The 19,850-nt window shown below is 34.1% G+C and overlaps 1 protein-coding gene across 1 annotated transcript in view; it reads left to right on the forward strand.

Moving 5' to 3' along the window:
- Positions 1 to 218: 218 nt before the first annotated feature.
- LOC134695169 (pleckstrin homology domain-containing family A member 8-like) overlaps positions 219 to 19,850 on the forward strand; it is a 33,443-nt gene continuing 13,811 nt past the window's right edge. Inside the window, exons 1-7 of the mRNA XM_063556372.1 lie at positions 219 to 534; positions 7,020 to 7,136; positions 7,847 to 8,014; positions 9,693 to 9,811; positions 13,843 to 14,019; positions 15,340 to 15,377; positions 18,611 to 18,979. Coding sequence (XP_063412442.1) covers positions 495 to 534; positions 7,020 to 7,136; positions 7,847 to 8,014; positions 9,693 to 9,811; positions 13,843 to 14,019; positions 15,340 to 15,377; positions 18,611 to 18,979 — 1,028 coding nt within the window. The 5' untranslated portion in view covers positions 219 to 494. The remainder of the gene's footprint in view (positions 535 to 7,019; positions 7,137 to 7,846; positions 8,015 to 9,692; positions 9,812 to 13,842; positions 14,020 to 15,339; positions 15,378 to 18,610; positions 18,980 to 19,850) is intronic.

The raw sequence follows: 19,850 nt of genomic DNA on the forward strand, positions 1-19,850 counted from the left end.
AGCAGGTAATGTCATGATATCAAAAGCCACCAGGTGACATTAACATCCTGTATACTTCCAGAGTTAATATTGTTTTAATAAATATGTTCCTGTTTGATTAAATGTTTCATTAATGTTCGTTCTGGTGCGTTATAATTTACAACTATTTTTGGGTTTATAGCTTTATCGTTGAATAATTATAACGAACAATCTCGCTAGAACTGAAATATTTAGCCGAGTTTCAAGAACAGATCAGGACAGAACAGGAAGTTTGATCAAAGGCGAAAAGCCGAATTTGTTATTGTTGAGGTGGCGTGTTTTTGCTTGGTCAAAACCCAAATTACCGGCGTCTCTTGATTTTAAAAATTTCATAATAACATCTGATTAGTTTTAAATTATCATTTTTAATGAAGTACATTTATAGGTAACCCCTGTCATATCCGACATAATGCTGACGTGACAGTTGGAAAACCGACAAGGAAGATCCGTACAACAACGCACAGCATCCGTCCACCATGGAGGGTGTCTTATTAAAATGGACAAATTACTTCTCAGGTAAATAAACAGTTCATTGAAAAGTAAACCAATCAATATGTTGGATCCTGTCATCTCGAAGAGAGCTAGAGATTGTTGGCTTTCCATCATCACTATGGCCGTATGTGATCATACAGGGCATACCCGTAGCCAGGAGGGGGGGGGGGGGGGGGTCTGGGGGTTCAGACGACCCCCCCCCTTGAAAACAAATAAGCAGTGTTAAAGTCAATGTTCTGTTCGAATTTTTGACTGTTAAAGTCGAGTTTGTGGGTCCAACAATATCCCCCCCCCCCTTGGAAATTCCTGGCTACGGGCCTGCAGCCTGTGCAGGGTAAATTTAAACCATAGTCTATGGATGTTACAACAACTTCGAATCTATAAGTTCTTATCAAACTGGAAGGTGATGCATGTACTTCAGGTTAAAACTATAACCTTCTACACAGACATCTTTACAGACAGTAGTCTCACTACGTCTTCAGTCAGCTTTAGTTTAGACACCCTAGATCATGTGAAACACAACCTCTATCTTTCATACAAGAAGTGGCTTCAAACTCGGACAATAACACTCAAACAGACCTTGTAATTATGGACTTTGCCAAAGCCTTTGACAAAGTCAGACACTAAACAGCTAAGACTCTTAAAACTACACTTCTATGGAATACAAAATGAAGCACTTACATGTAACTGGATCTCTGCCTTTTTATCAAACCGCACACAAACAGTTGCCCTGGATGCAAAGTCATCAGACATTGCTCCAGTAACTTCTGGTGTCTTACAGGGAACAGTTCTTGGTCCAGTTCTATTTCTGGTTTACATAAATGACCTACCAGAATATTTGAAATCCAGTAAACTCAGACTGTTGGCCAACGACAGCATAATTTAAAAAGCATCAGTTTTAAAGAAGATTGTGATAGCCTTCAGGAAGATCTTGATGCTGCTGCAAAGTGGGAAGAAGACTAGCTGATGGCTTTCCATCCAGACCAATGTACAGTTCTCACAGCCTCAAATAAGAAAAATACAGTTTAACACGACTACATCCTCACTTTACCCTAGAATCTGTCTCCTCCCCTACATTTGTATCTTGGTGTAACACTGCAATCTGACTTAAAATGGAACCAGCATACAAACAACATCATTGGCAATGCAAATAAAAGTCTAGGATTTCTGAAAAGAAATCTAAAAACATCAATCACAAACATCAAGTCCCAGGCATACGTAGCACTTGTCCGACCAAAACTAGAATATGCTTGTTCGGTTTGGAACCCTCATACTGCTGAACAATTCAATAAACTTGAGATGGTTCAATGTCTGGCAGCTAGGTATGCCTGCAATCGTTATCACAACACTAGTAGGGTTGCAGACATGCTCAATACTTTAAATTGGCCTACCTCACAAAAAGTAAAATCACAAAAATACTGAACTCAGAGGAAAATCAATTTGGAAAGTCCATAATCACATGGCAAAATCAAAAAACAAAACGCATCAAAAACGAATGGACAAGAACTGTCATATTCCTGACTTGGTACAGGCATTTTCAAATGTAGAAAATGGTGGATTAAACCTGGTTCTATAGCGCTAACCCTCTCACTTTAATAACAGTCTCATCAAATTCCGTTACATTTACATGATGCGTTAAATAAACAGTCACAATCAATAAAATAGTCAAAATATGGGAACATCAGTCATCATCGTATAACAATTTAACAGGACACAACAACATCTACTATCTACGAACACATGGATTGATTTGAGTGTCTGACGTCAGAAAAATTATATACGTCACATAAATTTGTCGTTCAATGTGCATACAATAGTTATCAAAAGTACCTGGATTATAAACAATTTTAAATTTTACATAGGCAATGAGCGCAGACAGGGTTAAAAAATCAAAAGTATGTAAGAATAAATTACAGAAATCGAACTAGTCAAATGCTAGTCCAAAAGTTATACATAGAATTTATGAGAATCCAAAACTTTTAAAAGGAACAATTTAACAGGACACAAAAACCTATCCACGAACACATGGATCTACTTGAGTGTCCGATGTCAGAAAAATTATATATGTCACATAAATTTGTCGTTCAATGTGCATACAAAACAATTTTAAAATTTACATAGGCAATGTACGCATACAGGGTTAAAAAATCAAAAGTATGTAAGAATACAATGCAGATTTAAAACTAGACTTATAATGTTTTATAAAAATGTTTACCATATTTTCGTTGTACCATCAGATTTACTCATACCAACAGAAATAAACCCCACAAACTTACAGGCACCTACTTACATTTTTATACGACTGCAAAAATTGAAAAAAATATTCGTCGTATATTGGTATCACTTTTGATTCGTCGTCTGTAGCATCTGAATACTTTTAGTTTGAAATTTTAACACAAGGTTTATGACCACAAAAGGAAGGTTGGGATTGATTTTGGGAGTTTTGGTCCCATCATTTTAGGAATTAGGGGCCAAAAAGGGCCCAAAGAAGCATTTTCTTGGTTTTCGCACTATAACTTCAGTTGAAGTAAATAATCTATGAAATTTTGATATAAGGTTTATGGCGACAAGAAAAGTTAGGATTTATTTTGGAAGTTTTGGTTCCAACAGGTTGGGAATTCTGGGACAAAAAAGGGCCCAAATAAGCACTATTCTTGGTTTTTGCAAAATAACTTAAGTATAAGTAAATAGAAATGAATGAAATTTAAACATAAGGTTTATGACCACAAAAGAAAGGTTGGGATTGATTTTGGGAGTTGAGGTCTGAACAATATAGGAATGAGGGGCAAAAAAGGGGCCCAAATAAGAATTTTTCTTGGTTTTCGCACCATAACTTAGTATAAGTTAATAGAAATCTATGAAATTCAAACACAAGGTTTACATGTATGACCATAAAAAGAAGGTTGGGATTGTTTTTTGGAGTTTTGGTCTGAACAGTTTAGGAATAAGGGGCCCAAAGGGTCTAAAGTTAAACTTTGTTTGATTTCATCAAAAATTAAATAATTGGGGTTCTTTGATATGCTGAATCTAACTGTGTATATACATGTAGATTCTTGATTTTTGGTCCCTTTTTCAAATTGGTCAACATTAAGGTCCATAGGGTCCAAAATTAAACTTAGTTTGATTTTAACAAAAATTGAATCCTTGGGGTTCTTTGATATGCTGAATCTAAAAATGTACTAATATTTTTTATTATTGGCCCAGTTTTCAAGTTGGCCCAAATCGAGGTCCAAAATTAAACTTTGTTTGATTTCATAAAAAAATAAATAATTGGGGTTCTTTGAAATGCCACATCTAACTGTGTATGTAGATTCTTAATTTTTGGTCCCGTTTTCAAATTGGTCTACATTTAAGTCCAAAGGGTTCAAAATTAAATTAAGTTATTTTTTTACAAAAATTGAATACTTGGGCTTCTTTGATATGCTGAATCTAAACATGTACTTAGATTTTTGATTATGGGCCCAGTTTTTAAGTTGGTTCAAATCAGGATCCAAAATTATCATATTAAGTATTGTGCAATAGCAAGAAATTTTCAATTGCATAGTATTCAGCAATAGCAAGAAATCTTCAATTGCACAGTATTGTGCAATAGCAAGAAATCTTCAATTGCACAGTATTTTCAATAGCACAGTTATCTTTCTTTGTCCAGAATAGTAGTTGAATCAACTTAAATCATTGTTTTATACAATGTACAATGTATATCATGTATATATTCACTTTTACTGCCAACTGAAAAATTTAAAACAATCTTTACCATTCAGTGATAACAAGCACTTTTTTACATTTAAATATTTTATGATGTATTTAAATGAGTAGCTATTGTTAGGGGCCATTAGAAAATTGAATTGAGATCAGTTTTGGAATAAGGGTAAGGGGGATGTGATTTTTTTTTATTAATATTCAACAGCATAGTGAATTGCTCAAAGACAAAACAAAAAATTTAAGTTCATTAGACCACATTCATTCTGTGTCAGAAACATATGCTGTGTCAACTATTTAATCACAATTCAAATTTAGAGCTGAATCCAGCTTGAATGTTGACTGTTGTGTCCATACTTGCCCCAACCATTCAGGGTTCAACCTCCGCGCTCATATAAAGCTGCACCCTGCAGAGCATTTGGTTTTCATTTACTATTACACAATGGAATAAATATTTTAAGAGAACAGTTGACACCTACTGTTCTCTACAATATAGAACAGTAAACCTAGTAGTTATGTAAATAGTTTTAACCACATGTCATGTTAGTATTTGTTTATTTTTGGCACTATTCTTTTGTAAATATTTATTTATTATTATCCTACGCATGCGCAGCAGTTAGTAATCATCAAAAATTTGATGGATAACTGGATACCATAAGAAGAAGAAGAAGACTAGTCTTTACAATATGTACAAGATGGATGGGTAGTTGGTACACACTATCCCACAAGACTCAGTATCAGTCCAGGAGAGACCTATACGACAATACACTATCCCACAAGACTCAGTATAAGTCCAGGAGAGACCTATACGGCAATACACTCTACACTTTCACTATCCCACAAGACTCAGTATCAGTCCAGGAGAGACCTATACGACAATACCCCCTTCACTTTCACTATCCCACAAGACTCAGTATCAGTCCAGGAGAGACCTATACGGCAATACACCCTACACTTTCACTATCCCACAAGACTCAGTATCAGTCCAGGAGAGACCTATAGGGCAATACCCCCTTCACTTTCACTATCCCACAAGACTCAGTATCAGTCCAGGAGAGACCTATACGACAATACACTATCCCACAAGACTCAGTATAAGTCCAGGAGAGACCTATACGGCAATACACTCTACACTTTCACTATCCCACAAGACTCAGTATCAGTCCAGGAGAGACCTATACGGCAATACACCCTACACTTTCACTATCCCACAAGACTCAGTATCAGTCCAGGAGAGACCTATAGGACAATACACTATCCCACAAGACTCAGTATAAGTCCAGGAGAGACCTATACGGCAATACACTCTACACTTTCACTATCCCACAAGACTCAGTATCAGTCCAGGAGAGACCTATACGACAATACACCCTACACTTTCACTATCCCACAAGACTCAGTATCAGTCCAGGAGAGACCTATACGGCAATACACCCTACACTTTCACTATCCCACAAGACTCAGTATCAGTCCAGGAGAGACCTATAGGGCAATACCCCCTTCACTTTCACTATCCCACAAGACTCAGTATCAGTCCAGGAGAGACCTATACGGCAATACACCCTACACTTTCACTATCCCACAAGACTCAGTATCAGTCCAGGAGAGACCTATAGGGCAATACCCCCTTCACTTTCACTATCCCACAAGACTCAGTATCAGTCCAGGAGAGACCTATACGACAATACACTATCCCACAAGACTCAGTATAAGTCCAGGAGAGACCTATACGGCAATACACTCTACACTTTCACTATCCCACAAGACTCAGTATCAGTCCAGGAGAGACCTATACGGCAATACACCCTACACTTTCACTATCCCACAAGACTCAGTATCAGTCCAGGAGAGACCTATAGGGCAATACCCCCTTCACTTTCACTATCCCACAAGACTCAGTATCAGTCCAGGAGAGACCTATACAGCAATACACCCTACACTTTCACAATCCCACAAGACTCAGTATCAGTCCAGGAGAGACCTATACGGCAATACACCCTACACTTTCACTATCCCACAAGACTCAGTATCAGTCCAGGAGAGACCTATACGGAAATACACCCTACACTTTCACTATCCCACAAGACTCAGTATCAGTCCAGGAGAGACCTATACGGCAATACACCCTACACTTTCACTATCCCACAAGACTCAGTATCAGTCCAGGAGAGACCTATACGGCAATACACCCTACACTTTCACTATCCCACAAGACTCAGTATCAGTCCAGGAGAGACCTATACGGCAATACACCCTACACTTTCACTATCCCACAAGACTCAGTATCAGTCCAGGAGAGACCTATACGGCAATACACCCTACACTTTCACTATCCCACAAGACTCAGTATCAGTCCAGGAGAGACCTATACGGCAATACACTCTTCACTTTTTGCACCAAAATTTAGATCAAAAGTCATAATAAAAACAAAACTTACATCATCATTCATATTTTGTACTTCAAGTAAAAAGTGGTTTCATTTCCTCACCATTAAACATTCAGTTTGGCATATATTTCAGGTTTAAGACAGTCCCATTCAGTTTTGAAAAAGCATTTTGTAAGCAGGTTGTTCAGGTTGGGCGACTACTATCACAAAGTTTATTTGATGGAGACCTCAAAAATCAAATTTACTGTTTACTTTCGCTTCTTATGTTTTGTAAGACTTAGTCATTTATCTCCAAACATTATCAGGCATATAGATTTTTGAAGGGTGACCTGTAATCATGTTAGTTGTTCAAGACTTCAGTCAGTTGGTCAGCTAGTACAATGTATCTAAATCTTTTTGCATCTAAATCATTTTATCATTGCAGGTTGGCAGCCTCGATGGTTTGTTCTCAGTAATGATATTTTATCCTATTACAAATCCCAAGAAGAGATGGTAAATGGCTGTAAAGGATCTATAAGAATGGCCACTTGTGATATTAGAGGTATATTGGCAACATTTGAATAAAGTCATGACAACGGAAAGTAAAATAACAAAAAATATGGAACTCCGATGAAAATTCAAATCTGGTTTGTCAATAAGCTGGGCATTTAAATCACAACTTCTCAAGGTCAAGGTTGGCAAGCAGGGAGTTAAACTATAGTAAAAAGTAATGATTTTTTATTAGTAGTACAACAATATATAACTATAGAAAAGATCATGTTTAAAAGTATATCACTCAAATAAACCTGTTGTTCTTATACACAAATTTAATGTAGCAACAACAAAAAAAGAAAGAAGAGAAATGAATTTGCCCCCAAAAAATACAAATTATTTCAAGTAGAGGCACAGGAAAACTCAAAACCCCTAACTCCAAAGTAAATTGCAGACAAAGCCTCCAAAAATATTAGGTCATAAAAAAAAAGAACCAAAAGTCTACAAAACACAGATAAAAGCATTAAGACTAAGCAACATAAACCCTGTCAACTGGGAGTGTGATCTGAGATAAGTTTAGGAAATTCAAGCAGATTCCATTATTGGCACCTGTCATGTTGCTCACCTATTGATAATTACCACTGCCTATGTACTAACCTTTCAGCAACAAAATTAAAACGGTGAAAATATTTTCCTTCACATTTTTGAACACCTTTAAATTACAATTAAATGCAGTACATTGTATGTGGAAGATGTGATATATCTATATACATTTTATAGTTCACCAAACAGATCATTGTCGACTAGATCTCATAATTCCTGGAGAACAACATTTCTACATTAGAGCTGCCACATCACAGGAGCGGCAGCAGTGGCTTGTAGCATTAGGATCTGCTAAAGCTTCACAAAAAAATGCAAGAAAACCTGATGAAACTGTTGTTAATAGAGGTAATATTTTATGAAAAAGCTGTGTTTGATGTACAATTTGTTTTGTTTTTACAATCACTGTAACATGATTACCTTACAATACTGTTGAAAAAATGTGCTTAAAGTCATGATAAAGGAAGGTAGACAATTAAACTGATAAAACTGAAACATTTGTAAGTCTGTAAAAAAATGGTTCTCAGTATTTTGGTAAGACTGCAACTTGTTATAAAAAAAATGTTTTGTACATGTCTAATACATTTTCGAAATCTTTATAATTATGTATTTTTATTCATTTCCAAAGAATTATGTATTTTATTTAAGTACCAAAGAACTTAAATGTCTGACATTTCCATGATAACACAAACAGACTAGTGAACATGTACATTGTCAAATATGTGAATGATCAACACTTTTAAAACAATATACTTTTCTGCTATTTAACATCAATGTGTTCTAGCAGTGACATCATTTTGGTTGCAAATGCTCACTGTTTAACTTGTTTTCTATTGCACACTATGAAGTTAAAACATTTTTGAGGAAATTTAATCTATAAGATGTGATGTGTCAAAGTATTTTATTATACAATGGATTGGAACGTGTTTACTTGACATATGTGATGTGTCAAAGTATTTTATTATACAATGGGTTGGAACGTGTTTACTTGACATATGTGATGTGTCAAAGTATTTTATTATACAATGGATTGGAACGTGTTTACTTGACATATGTGATGTGTCAAAGTATTTTATTATACAATGGATTGGAACGTGTTTACTTGACATATGTGATGTGTCAAAGTATTTTATTATACAATGGATTGGAACGTGTTTACTTGACATATGTGATGTGTCAAAGTATTTTATTATACAATGGATTGGAACGTGTTTACTTGACATATGTGATGTGTCAAAGTATTTTATTATACAATGGATTGGAACGTGTTTACGTGACATATGTGATGTGTCAAAGTATTTTATTATACAATGGATTGGAACGTGTTTACTTGACATATGTGATGTGTCAAAGTATTTTATTATACAATGGATTGGAACGTGTTTACTTGACATATGTGATGTGTCAAAGTATTTTATTATACAATGGGTTGGAACGTGTTTACTTGACATATGTGATGTGTCAAAGTATTTTATTATACAATGGATTGGAACGTGTTTACGTGACATATGTGATGTGTCAAAGTATTTTATTATACAATGGATTGGAACGTGTTTACTTGACATATGTGATGTGTCAAAGTATTTTATTATACAATGGATTGGAACGTGTTTACTTGACATATGTGATGTGTCAAAGTATTTTATTATACAATGGATTGGAACATGTTTACTTGACATATGTGATGTGTCAAAGTATTTTATTATACAATGGATTGGAACGTGTTTACTTGACATATGTGATGTGTCAAAGTATTTTATTATACAATGGATTGGAACGTGCTTACTTGACATATTTGAAATGTACATGTACTTTACACTTATATGTGCCAATGGCTTATAACAAACATGAAGAAACAAATGGAATAATACATCAAATTGAAACATTTTTAAAAAACTCTTGACCTCAATCTTTGCAACACTTCTAATTGAGAGCCTAATTCATGCCGTGTGTAAGTTCTTCATCAGGAAAATATTTTAATTTATTTTGATAAATATTACTGCATATTTTATTCTTTCTGTTTTAGGAGATGTTTCACCAGATATATTAAGAACAAAGAAATCAGAATTACGATTATATTGTGATTTGTTAATGCAACAAGTTCATTCTGTTAAGAGTACAATACAAGAAAAACAAGACATTCAGGTAAGTGATTGGTATTGTACAGAACAGTGGATGGAAGGATTGGTATGTAATGTCCATTGGTATGTAATGTCTGTTCGTATTGTACAGAACAGGGGATGGCAGGATTGGTATGTAATGTCCGTTGGTATGTAATGTCTGTTTGTATTGTACAGAACAGGGGATGGAAGGATTGGTATGTTATGTCCGTTGGTATGTAATGTCTGTTCGTATTGTACAGAACAGGGGATGGAAGGATTGGTATGTAATGTCCGTTGGTATGTAATGTTTGTTCGTAATGTACAGAACAGGGGATGGAAGGATTGGAATGTAATGTCCGTTGGTATGTAATGTCTGTTCATATTGTACAGAACAGTGGATGAAAGGATTGGTATGTTATGTCCGTTGGTATGTAATGTCTGTTCGTAATGTACAGATCAGGGGATGGAAGGATTGGTATGTAATGTCTGTTGGTATGTTATGTCTGTTCGTATTGTACAGAACAGGGGATGGAAGGATTGGTATGTAATGTCCATTGGTATGTAATGTCTGTTCGTATTGTACAGAACAGGGGATGGAAGGATTGGTATGTAATGTCCATTGGTATGTAATGTCTGTTCGTATTGTACAGAACAGGGGATGGAAGGATTGGTATGTAATGTCCATTGGTATGTAATGTCTGTTCGTATTGTACAGAACAGGGGATGGAAGGATTGGTATGTAATGTCCATTGGTATGTAATGTCTGTTCGTATTGTACAGAACAGGGGATGGAAGGATTGGTATGTAATGTCCATTGGTATGTAATGTCCATTGGTATGTAATGTCTGTTCGTAATGTACAGAACAGGGATGGAAGGATTGGTATGTAATGTCTGTTGGTATGTTATGTCTGTTCGTAATGTACAGATCAAGGGATGGAAGGATTGGTATGTAATGTCGGTTGGTATGTAATGTCTGTTCATAATGTACAGAACAGGGGATGGAAGGATTGGTATGTAATGTCCATTGGTATGTAATGTCTGTTCGTATTGTACAGAACAGTGGATGGAAGGATTGGTATGTAATGTCCGTTGGTATGTAATGTCTGTTCGTAATGTACAGAACAGGGGATGGAAGATTGGAATGTAATGTCCGTTGGTATGTAATGTCTGTTCGTATTGTACAGAACAGTGGATGGAAGGATTGGTATGTAATGTCCGTTGGTATGTAATGTCTGTTCGTAATGTACAGAACAGGGGATGGAAGGATTGGAATGTAATGTCCGTTGGTATGTAATGTCTGTTCGTATTGTACAGAACAGGGGATGGAAGGATTGGTATGTAATGTCCATTGGTATGTAATGTCTGTTCGTATTGTACAGAACAGGGGATGGAAGGATTGGTATGTAATGTCCATTGGTATGTAATGTCTGTTCGTAATGTACAGATCAGGGGATGGAAGGATTGGTATGTAATGTCCGTTGGTATGTAATGTCTGTTCGTAATGTACAGAACAGGGGATGGAAGGATTAGTATGTAATGTCCATTGGTATGTAATGTCTGTTCGTAATGTACGGATGAGGGGATGGAAGGATTGGTATGTAATGTCTGTTGGTATGTTATGTCTGTTCGTATTGTACAGAACAGGGGATGGAAGGATTGGTATGTAATGTCCATTGGTATGTAATGTCTGTTCGTAATGTACAGATCAGGGGATGGAAGGATTGGTATGTAATGTCTGTTGGTATGTTATGTCTGTTCGTATTGTACAGAACAGTGGATGGAAGGATTGGTATGTAATGTCCGTTGGTATGTAATGTCTGTTCGTATTGTACAGAACAGGGGATGGAAGGATTGGTATGTAATGTCCGTTGGTATGTAATGTCTGTTTGTATTGTACAGAACAGGGGATGGAAGGATTGGTATGTAATTTCCGTTGGTATGTAATGTCTGTTCGTAATGTACAGATCAGGGGATGGAAGGATTGGTATGTAATGTCTGTTGGTATGTTATGTCTGTTCGTATTGTACAGAACAGGGGATGGAAGGATTGGTATGTAATTTCCGTTAGTATGTAATGTCTGTTCATATTGTACAGAACAGGGGATGGAAGGATTGGTATGTAATGTCCATTGGTATGTAATGTCTGTTCGTAATGTACAGATCAGGGGATGGAAGGATTGGTATGTAATGTCCATTGGTATGTAATGTCTGTTCGTAATGTACAGATCAGGAGATGGAAGGATTGGAATGTAATGTCCGTTGGTATGTAATGTCTGTCTGATTGTACAGAACAGGGGATGGAAGGATTGGTATGTAATGTCCATTGGCAAATATTACATAAGGATTAGAACATATTGGTGTGATACAAATATGAATCCGGGTTTGTACCAGACCATTATTCTTAACCGGTTTTTCAATATACTAGTTTTAAGGTAACAGTTGGCAGGAAGACATTTCTACACAGTATTCTAGCTCAAAGCACTTCAGTCTAAAATACTCTTTAGTTACTTCTTAATGTCGCCTACTTAGTGGAGAAGCAGTGAAACCCAAGTATCAATTGTCATGATTGTATGGTTTGACCTGTTCAGGAAAGAAACCAACAACCTCCTGCACAGGAGATCAGCATTCTACTTAATATTAGCAAGGCATTTAAAACAGTTAATAATACAAAAAACAACAGTTTACTCATCATCAGCATTTACAAATATGAACAAATGTTCAAGCTTTAAAACAAAGCAACAAATGTTCAGGCTTTAATACAAAGCAACAAATGTTCAAGCTTTAATACAAAGCAACAAATGTTCAAGCTTTAATACAAAGCAACAAATGTTCAAGCTTTAAAACAAAGCAACAAATGTTTAAGCTTTAATACAAAGCAACAAATGTTCAAGCTTTAATACAAAGCAACAAATGTTCAAGCTTTAATACAAAGCAACAAATGTTCAAGCTTTAATACAAAGCAACAAATGTTCAAGCTTCAATACAAAGCAACAAATGATCAAGCTTTAATACAAAACAACAAATGTTCAAGCTTTAATACAAAGCAACAAATGTTCAAGCTTTAATACAAAACAACAAATGTTCAAGCTTTAATACAAAGCAACAAATGTTCAAGCTTTAATACAAAGCAACAAATGTTCAAGCTTTAATACAAAGCAACAAATGTTCAAGCTTTAATACAAAACAACAAATGTTCAAGCTTTAATACAAAGCAACAAATGTTCAAGCTTTAATACAAAGCAACAAATGTTCAAGCTTTAATACAAAGCAACAAATGTTCAAGCTTTAATACAAAGCAACAAATGTTCAAGCTTTAATACAAAGCAACAAATGTTCAAGCTTTAATACAAAACAACAAATGTTCAAGCTTTAATACAAAACAACAAATGTTCAAGCTTTAATACAAAGCAACAAATGTTCAAGCTTTAATACAAAGCAACAAATGTTCAAGCTTTAATACAAAGCAACAAATGTTCTAGCTTTAATACAAAGCAACAAATGTTCAAGCTTTAATAAAAAACAACAAATGTTCAAGCTTTAATAAAAAACAACAAATGTTCTAGCTTTTGTATATTTTGTACAACTCATGCTAGACTATATTATCTTTATGTGATACAGAATATCATTTTGATGTTTACACAATCTCCATATAAGATTGAGACATTAATACCAGAGGGTCCTGATGTTTACACATCTGTATAAGATTGAGACATTCATATCAGAGGGTCCTGATGTTTACACAATCTCCATATAAGATTGAGACATTCATATCAGAGGGTCCTGATGTTTACACAATCTCCATATAAGATTGAGACATTAATGTTTACACAATCTCTGGTTTACAGAATAGAGAATGATGGGAATAATAAAGAATAAAGAAAAGTTGATATCAAAAATGAAGAGAGAATAAGTCAGAAAAAATGAAGAAAAGAGAAAAATTTCTAAATATTTTTAAAAGAATTAAATGAAGACCTCATTTCAGTCTTAGACATGGTAGAGCTTAGCTGTGATAAGTGCTGGTATTACTTTAGCAGAGCTTATAATGATTTATTTGTTATATTTTCTGTTTCTTAGAAGTTGGAAGAAGCCAGCTCACTATTGGGACCAACATGTGATACATTTATACAGACATTAGAAGAATGCATGGCATTAGCAAAAGCTGGGGCGGGGATGGAGTCTGGAATACTGAATTCTCCAATCCATTCCGCTAAATCATTACCAACTCTACCCTTACACATTCCAAAAAAGAAGGTGAGTCATCTAAGGCCGTGTTCACATTGACCTAAACTCAGTGTTGTGTTAGTCTAACTCACACAAACTCTAAAGAAAATTACGTTCCCATTGATAAAACTCAATGTTTACATGTAGTTTAAATCATGTTTTGTCTACATGCAGTCGATAGTCGATGTAGGCCTTGTGTAGGTTAAGTGTACACAAAACTAGGCATTTAGAACTTTAATTTTCCCATGTATATTTAAAAAAGAAACAATTTTTATATAAAATTGATACTTATAACACTTATTAATAAAGTTCTTTACAGAAATATTTGTCTTAACTTGATATATTTATTTGATATAATACGCTGTACGTAGCCTTATTAACCCCTAATCTAGACTCATCCATCATCATTGCCGAACACATAATTCATTTGAAAAGGTCTTCCCGAATCGATTGGAGGTACACACTGACAGAAATATTTGCCACTGGTCTTTATACTCAAACTACGATTCACTCATAAATGCATTACTGAAAAAAGGGTGAGGTTATTTTTTTGTTGGTGTAGTATCTCAGAACCGTTAAAATACAATTAGAAATTAAAAAAAACAAACATATTTCCCCCTCCCTTTGCCAAATACTCCTTGGAGAAAAAATACCATTTGAAACAAACAGAATAGATATAAATGTAGTGATCCTTAATTATTTTTTTTTCGTCTGTAAGCACACTGATATCAAGGCTATGTTTTTAATGCGTAATTGAGATATCTTTAAACTACTGCAAAATATCTTTAAACTACTGCAAATCATCCAAAATTACTTTCTTTAAGGAGCAACCACTTTACTTCAACAAAATGGGGGTGTTTCTGAGTCCGAATTTTTTTCTCACGCAAAAGTTTATAATTAGTTTCTTTTTCGATGATACCTATTCAATATTTAACACTATAATGTATGGGGAAACTTTGGATTCAGAATATTTATTCATTCTAATCATCTGAAAGACCCTATTTTTTTTTAATCAAATTGTGGAAAAATCCATCCCTCTTTTTTTAAAAGTCAAATGGTTGTTCCCTAGCTACTGCTAGAACAGTTGTTCGAAAACTTGAATGCGGTTCTACATAATGAACATTTAAGTGACATATAGTTTATAAGTGTGAACAAATCTTATGTACAGGTAGCTTAACAAGGTGTATAGATGTGAACAAATTTGTACATTACATTAAATCAAACTAGAACAATAAAACTGGTATTTGAATGAAGTTTAATGAAAGAAAATTAAAAAAAATAGTGGATTTTTTTTTTGTAGACTCAGTCTTGTATGAGGATTTAAGAAAAAAAAATGTTTTCCATTTTCAGATAAAACCTGGGCTGCATAGAACAGTTTCACATGATTCGTAAGTAAAACAAAAAATATGTATAGTGATATAATTACAAGAATTGAAAACTTAGTTTAGATAATATAAAAAAATACTGATTACAGAACCACTTTATAAAGTGTGCTGATGAACAAATTCAAATATCATTAAGTAAATAGATGACAAAAAATAAAGTCTGAAATTTTCTTCTAAAGAATCCAATATATAAAGGTTTAAGAATCATTTAACTAAAAGTTTGAACATGCTGTATGTTGCTTTATATGGGTCAATGGAATTTTTTTTCATAAATTATAAATGGAAATGTCATTTATTGGATAATCAGAGTTCTGGTAAGAATAATTAAAAATATGTGGTGAAGATATCAATAAAACGACAAATTTAAGCACAACTTGTTTAAATATAGATTCTACCACTGCATTCAGTGTAATACGATATTTATCCACTCGAGACAGTTAAATTTCTTTAAAACGCGATGCTTGTCCGAGCGTTTTAAATATTTAAAATTTAACTGTCGAGAGTGGATAAATATTGTATTACACGAGATTTGGTGGTGGAATCTGTTTCTCTAATGATTTTCTAACATTATGCAGGCAAACTTATTCCTTTCTTTGAATGATCTGCAAAAATATGTGTTGTTTCTATGTGACGTCATCAGGCATGGTTGCCTTTGTTCATGCCGTCACAATAGGAAATTCAGATGAAAGCAAGAAAAATATAATCATAAATCATAAAGTCATAATCAGATTTTAACCAATGAAGGACTGAGATCAAACAAACCACATGTGAATTAATTTTTTTTTATACAATGGGTGCAGAAGGTCCGAGACCACAATTGTCGTCCCTTGATTTTCGTTGTTCACGAATATAGTCCCTAGTGTTAACAGTGGGTTACTTGCCAATAATTTTTATACCCTTTCCAAATTTATTTCTCCATGTTTAATGCCTCAAATTGTAAGTAGGGGGGTGAAACTACACTGTAAAAAAATTTGGGTTCAGAATTTTACAGGAAAGTAGTGATTTGGTCCAGCGGAAAAAGGTTAAAAATTAGCACTTCGGAAGCTGTCAAAAGATTTCAAGACACCCTAAACACAAAATTGTCCATATTTTGAGTTAGAGGCGATGAAGTTTTCTATATTTTTGATATAATTTGTCCCAAAAGTAGTACAACACACTGTAAAAATTTCATTGAGAAAGCGCAGGTCGGATTTTTTTAATTTTCATTTATGTTCTAAAAGAAATGCACTACGAATTAATTGTGTTCTCGGACCTAAGAGGTGAAGTCTGTAAATATAGAATCTGTACTTTGGCAACTTCCCTAAATGATTTGGTGGTTTCAATTTGTCAAATAGCATGAAACTAAAGGATTTAAACTTTTATTTTATAGAATTTCTGCAAAAATGACCAATTTTGGCATTTTATGGTCAAAATAGGCATTTTAAGGCTTTTTCAATAATGATGCATACATGGCAACCTGACTTTTTATCTGACAGGTTTTCATTTGTCAATACTTGTGTTTCTATGCCTTTATCTAGTTCTTTTACTTGTTTATGAACTCAGAATCTACAGAAAAGAACATTATCTCAGACAATATGTACAAAATGTGTTGTATAAATGACCCTTGTCTAACGCCCTGTTTGGATGAAGTCAAAAGTGGGGTTCTTGGTACATAAAATTTGAAGTCCACAATAAAGACCTCACTAAATTTGTATCAAAAGCACTTCACAATGTCTATTGTACCTGTTCCATCTCACATAATATCTTTCTTTTCTTCTGTAGGATAGCAAGTGGTTTAGATATAAGCCTGTTGAGACTAACATTGCATTCAAGTTTTTCATTAAAAAGGCAAAAATCTTTGCATCAGACCATACTGGCTGTAAGAAAAGTTAATTGCAAGAGCCTTTTTGTGCTCAGATTTGTTGTATCATGTCACATGAGTATAGCAATGATAAAAAAGACACAATTTTTTATTTCTTATAGCCTCAATATGCATTTTTTAATGTAAATATGTGGCACGGCCTAAATTGACCCTTATTTCTTTCCAGTCTTACTTGGCTTAAGACCCTTTTAAAATAATATGATATGTTATTAGTGACTTTTCTTTCCATTTTCAGTACATTTAATACATATGTAAGGATTATTTATAACCAAAAAGCTTCACAAATTTAAAATTGCTGGAAAATATTACATCTTCATGTAAGGCCCCCTTTCATTGAAAAACCTCAATTTTTAGGCCCAGGCTGATATAAGTTTGACTTTTGAATAATTATGCTAAGTCTGATAAATCAAATGAGTACTCTATTGCTTTTAGTACATCACAAATGATATATTAGGGCATTTAAAAAGTATTTTTTTGCAATATTTTAATTTTCAAAGCCCAAAATGTTGATAGTTGAAATAATTCAATTTTAACGTCAAAATTTAACACGCAAAGATGAGTATAGAATTTAGCATATTGTCTATAATATATATCCTATTTTTATGAAACTTTGCAAGCAGTCTTATAATTTATTAAGCTTTGGTCATACCAAGTTTTTTTAAGATTTGTCAACTCTTTCTATCCTATTAGGTCCGAGACCACAATTGTCGTCCCTTGATTTTCGTTGTTCACGAATATAGTCCCTAGTGTTAACAGTGGGTTACTTGCCAATAATTTTTATACCCTTTCCAAATTTATTTCTCCATGTTTAATGCCTCAAATTGTAAGTAGGGGGGTGAAACTACACTGTAAAAAAATTTGGGTTCAGAATTTTACAGGAAAGTAGTGATTTGGTCCAGCGGAAAAAGGTTAAAAATTAGCACTTCGGAAGCTGTCAAAAGATTTCAAGACACCCTAAACACAAAATTGTCCATATTTTGAGTTAGAGGCGATGAAGTTTTCTATATTTTTGATATAATTTGTCCCAAAAGTAGTACAACACACTGTAAAAATTTCATTGAGAAAGCGCAGGTGGGATTTTTTTAATTTTCATTTATGTTCTAAAAGAAATGCACTACGAATTAATTGTGTTCTCGGACCAGAAAGGGATAAATTGACGAAGAATTGGAGAAAAGTTTATAAAGGTTTCCATATATATATACAGCCTTTACAAATGAAAAAAAAATCTATATATATTCCATATTACTTACAATGTGGTTTTTGAATTAAGATTTAAACTAAACTGGAGAAATTTATTCAATATGTCAAAAATATATTTTTAAAAAATGGTGTTAGTTAAGGATATAGCAACCTTTCATTAAATTTATCTTTTAAGGTCATCACCAAGAGGTCGGGCAGGAAGTGATTCCCCTGCAACTAAGGACCATAACTCATCCAAACAAAGAACCACATCAGAATCATCACTAACAAATCATTCCATAGCAGAAATAGACATATCTGGAGTTCAATCTAATTCAAATAATGTATCATTGAATTCATCTCATAACAATTCTGTTAGCATAGATCAAAAGGACCATTCTCCACAACAAGATATTATACCAGAAACATCTATAGACCGGTTAAAACAAGACACTAATTTGAATAATTTGGAATCAATGTCAAGTTCTAGTGTCAACAGTGAAGATGATTTCAAGGATGCTATTGATGCTAAAATTCCTACTTTTTTCTCCACAATGGATACAAGGTAATAAAAAACAAATTAAAAACAAATTTTGCAGGACAAATATATATATTTGAACTCTAATATATTTTAAACATTTCAAACTTATATTTGTAATAGCTTAGTTGAAACTAATATTTGTAATAAGCGAATTCATATATAAATGTCAGTAAACATTTATTGAGTATGCAGTTAAAACTTTATCCATCAGTTTTTCAGTCAGTCTGTCCGTCCCATGAATATTTTTTTCATCACATCTTTCTCATGAACTACATAACCTGGAATTCTGAATTTTGGTTTCAGGGTTTATATGAGTCATCTATTATATGTTATTCAGGTCTCAGACAGGGTATATACAGTGACATTCCCGGCTTAGAGTTTATATTCCCTGAGCCGAAGGCGAGGGGATATAAGCTTTAAGCCGTAATGTCACAGTATATATACCCTTTCTGAGACCTGAATAACACATATATTACAGATTACCCCTGACTTAATGTTATTTTCCAGTGCAGGTATTTGTTGACAACACATATATACTCCCAAGTTGAAAAACCCAACCTGATATGTTTGGCATACGTGAAGGATTTTCTAATTTGCTGTGAACATAATTTTATCGTGTATGTAATAATTTATAATAACACTTTTAATATTAAATTTAAGTGTTAATTGCGTGATTTTGTATCTGACAAATATGTATTATTGACTGAAGCACGTCATTATTTTCCCTCTGTGAGTCTCGGACAGTCTGATAGCTTTTGACTACGTCACATAGTAACTGGTGTTATGATGACGTTTTTGAGGTTCCAATTGGGGATAAAAACGTCCTATATACCCTGGCAGTTTCCTGAATATATACTGGCATCTCTGTGTTGTTATCCAATCAAAAACCTCGACA

This window comes from Mytilus trossulus, chromosome 13 (genome assembly GCF_036588685.1).
Source record: "Mytilus trossulus isolate FHL-02 chromosome 13, PNRI_Mtr1.1.1.hap1, whole genome shotgun sequence".
In the NCBI taxonomy this organism is placed as follows: Eukaryota; Metazoa; Mollusca; class Bivalvia; order Mytilida; family Mytilidae; genus Mytilus; species Mytilus trossulus.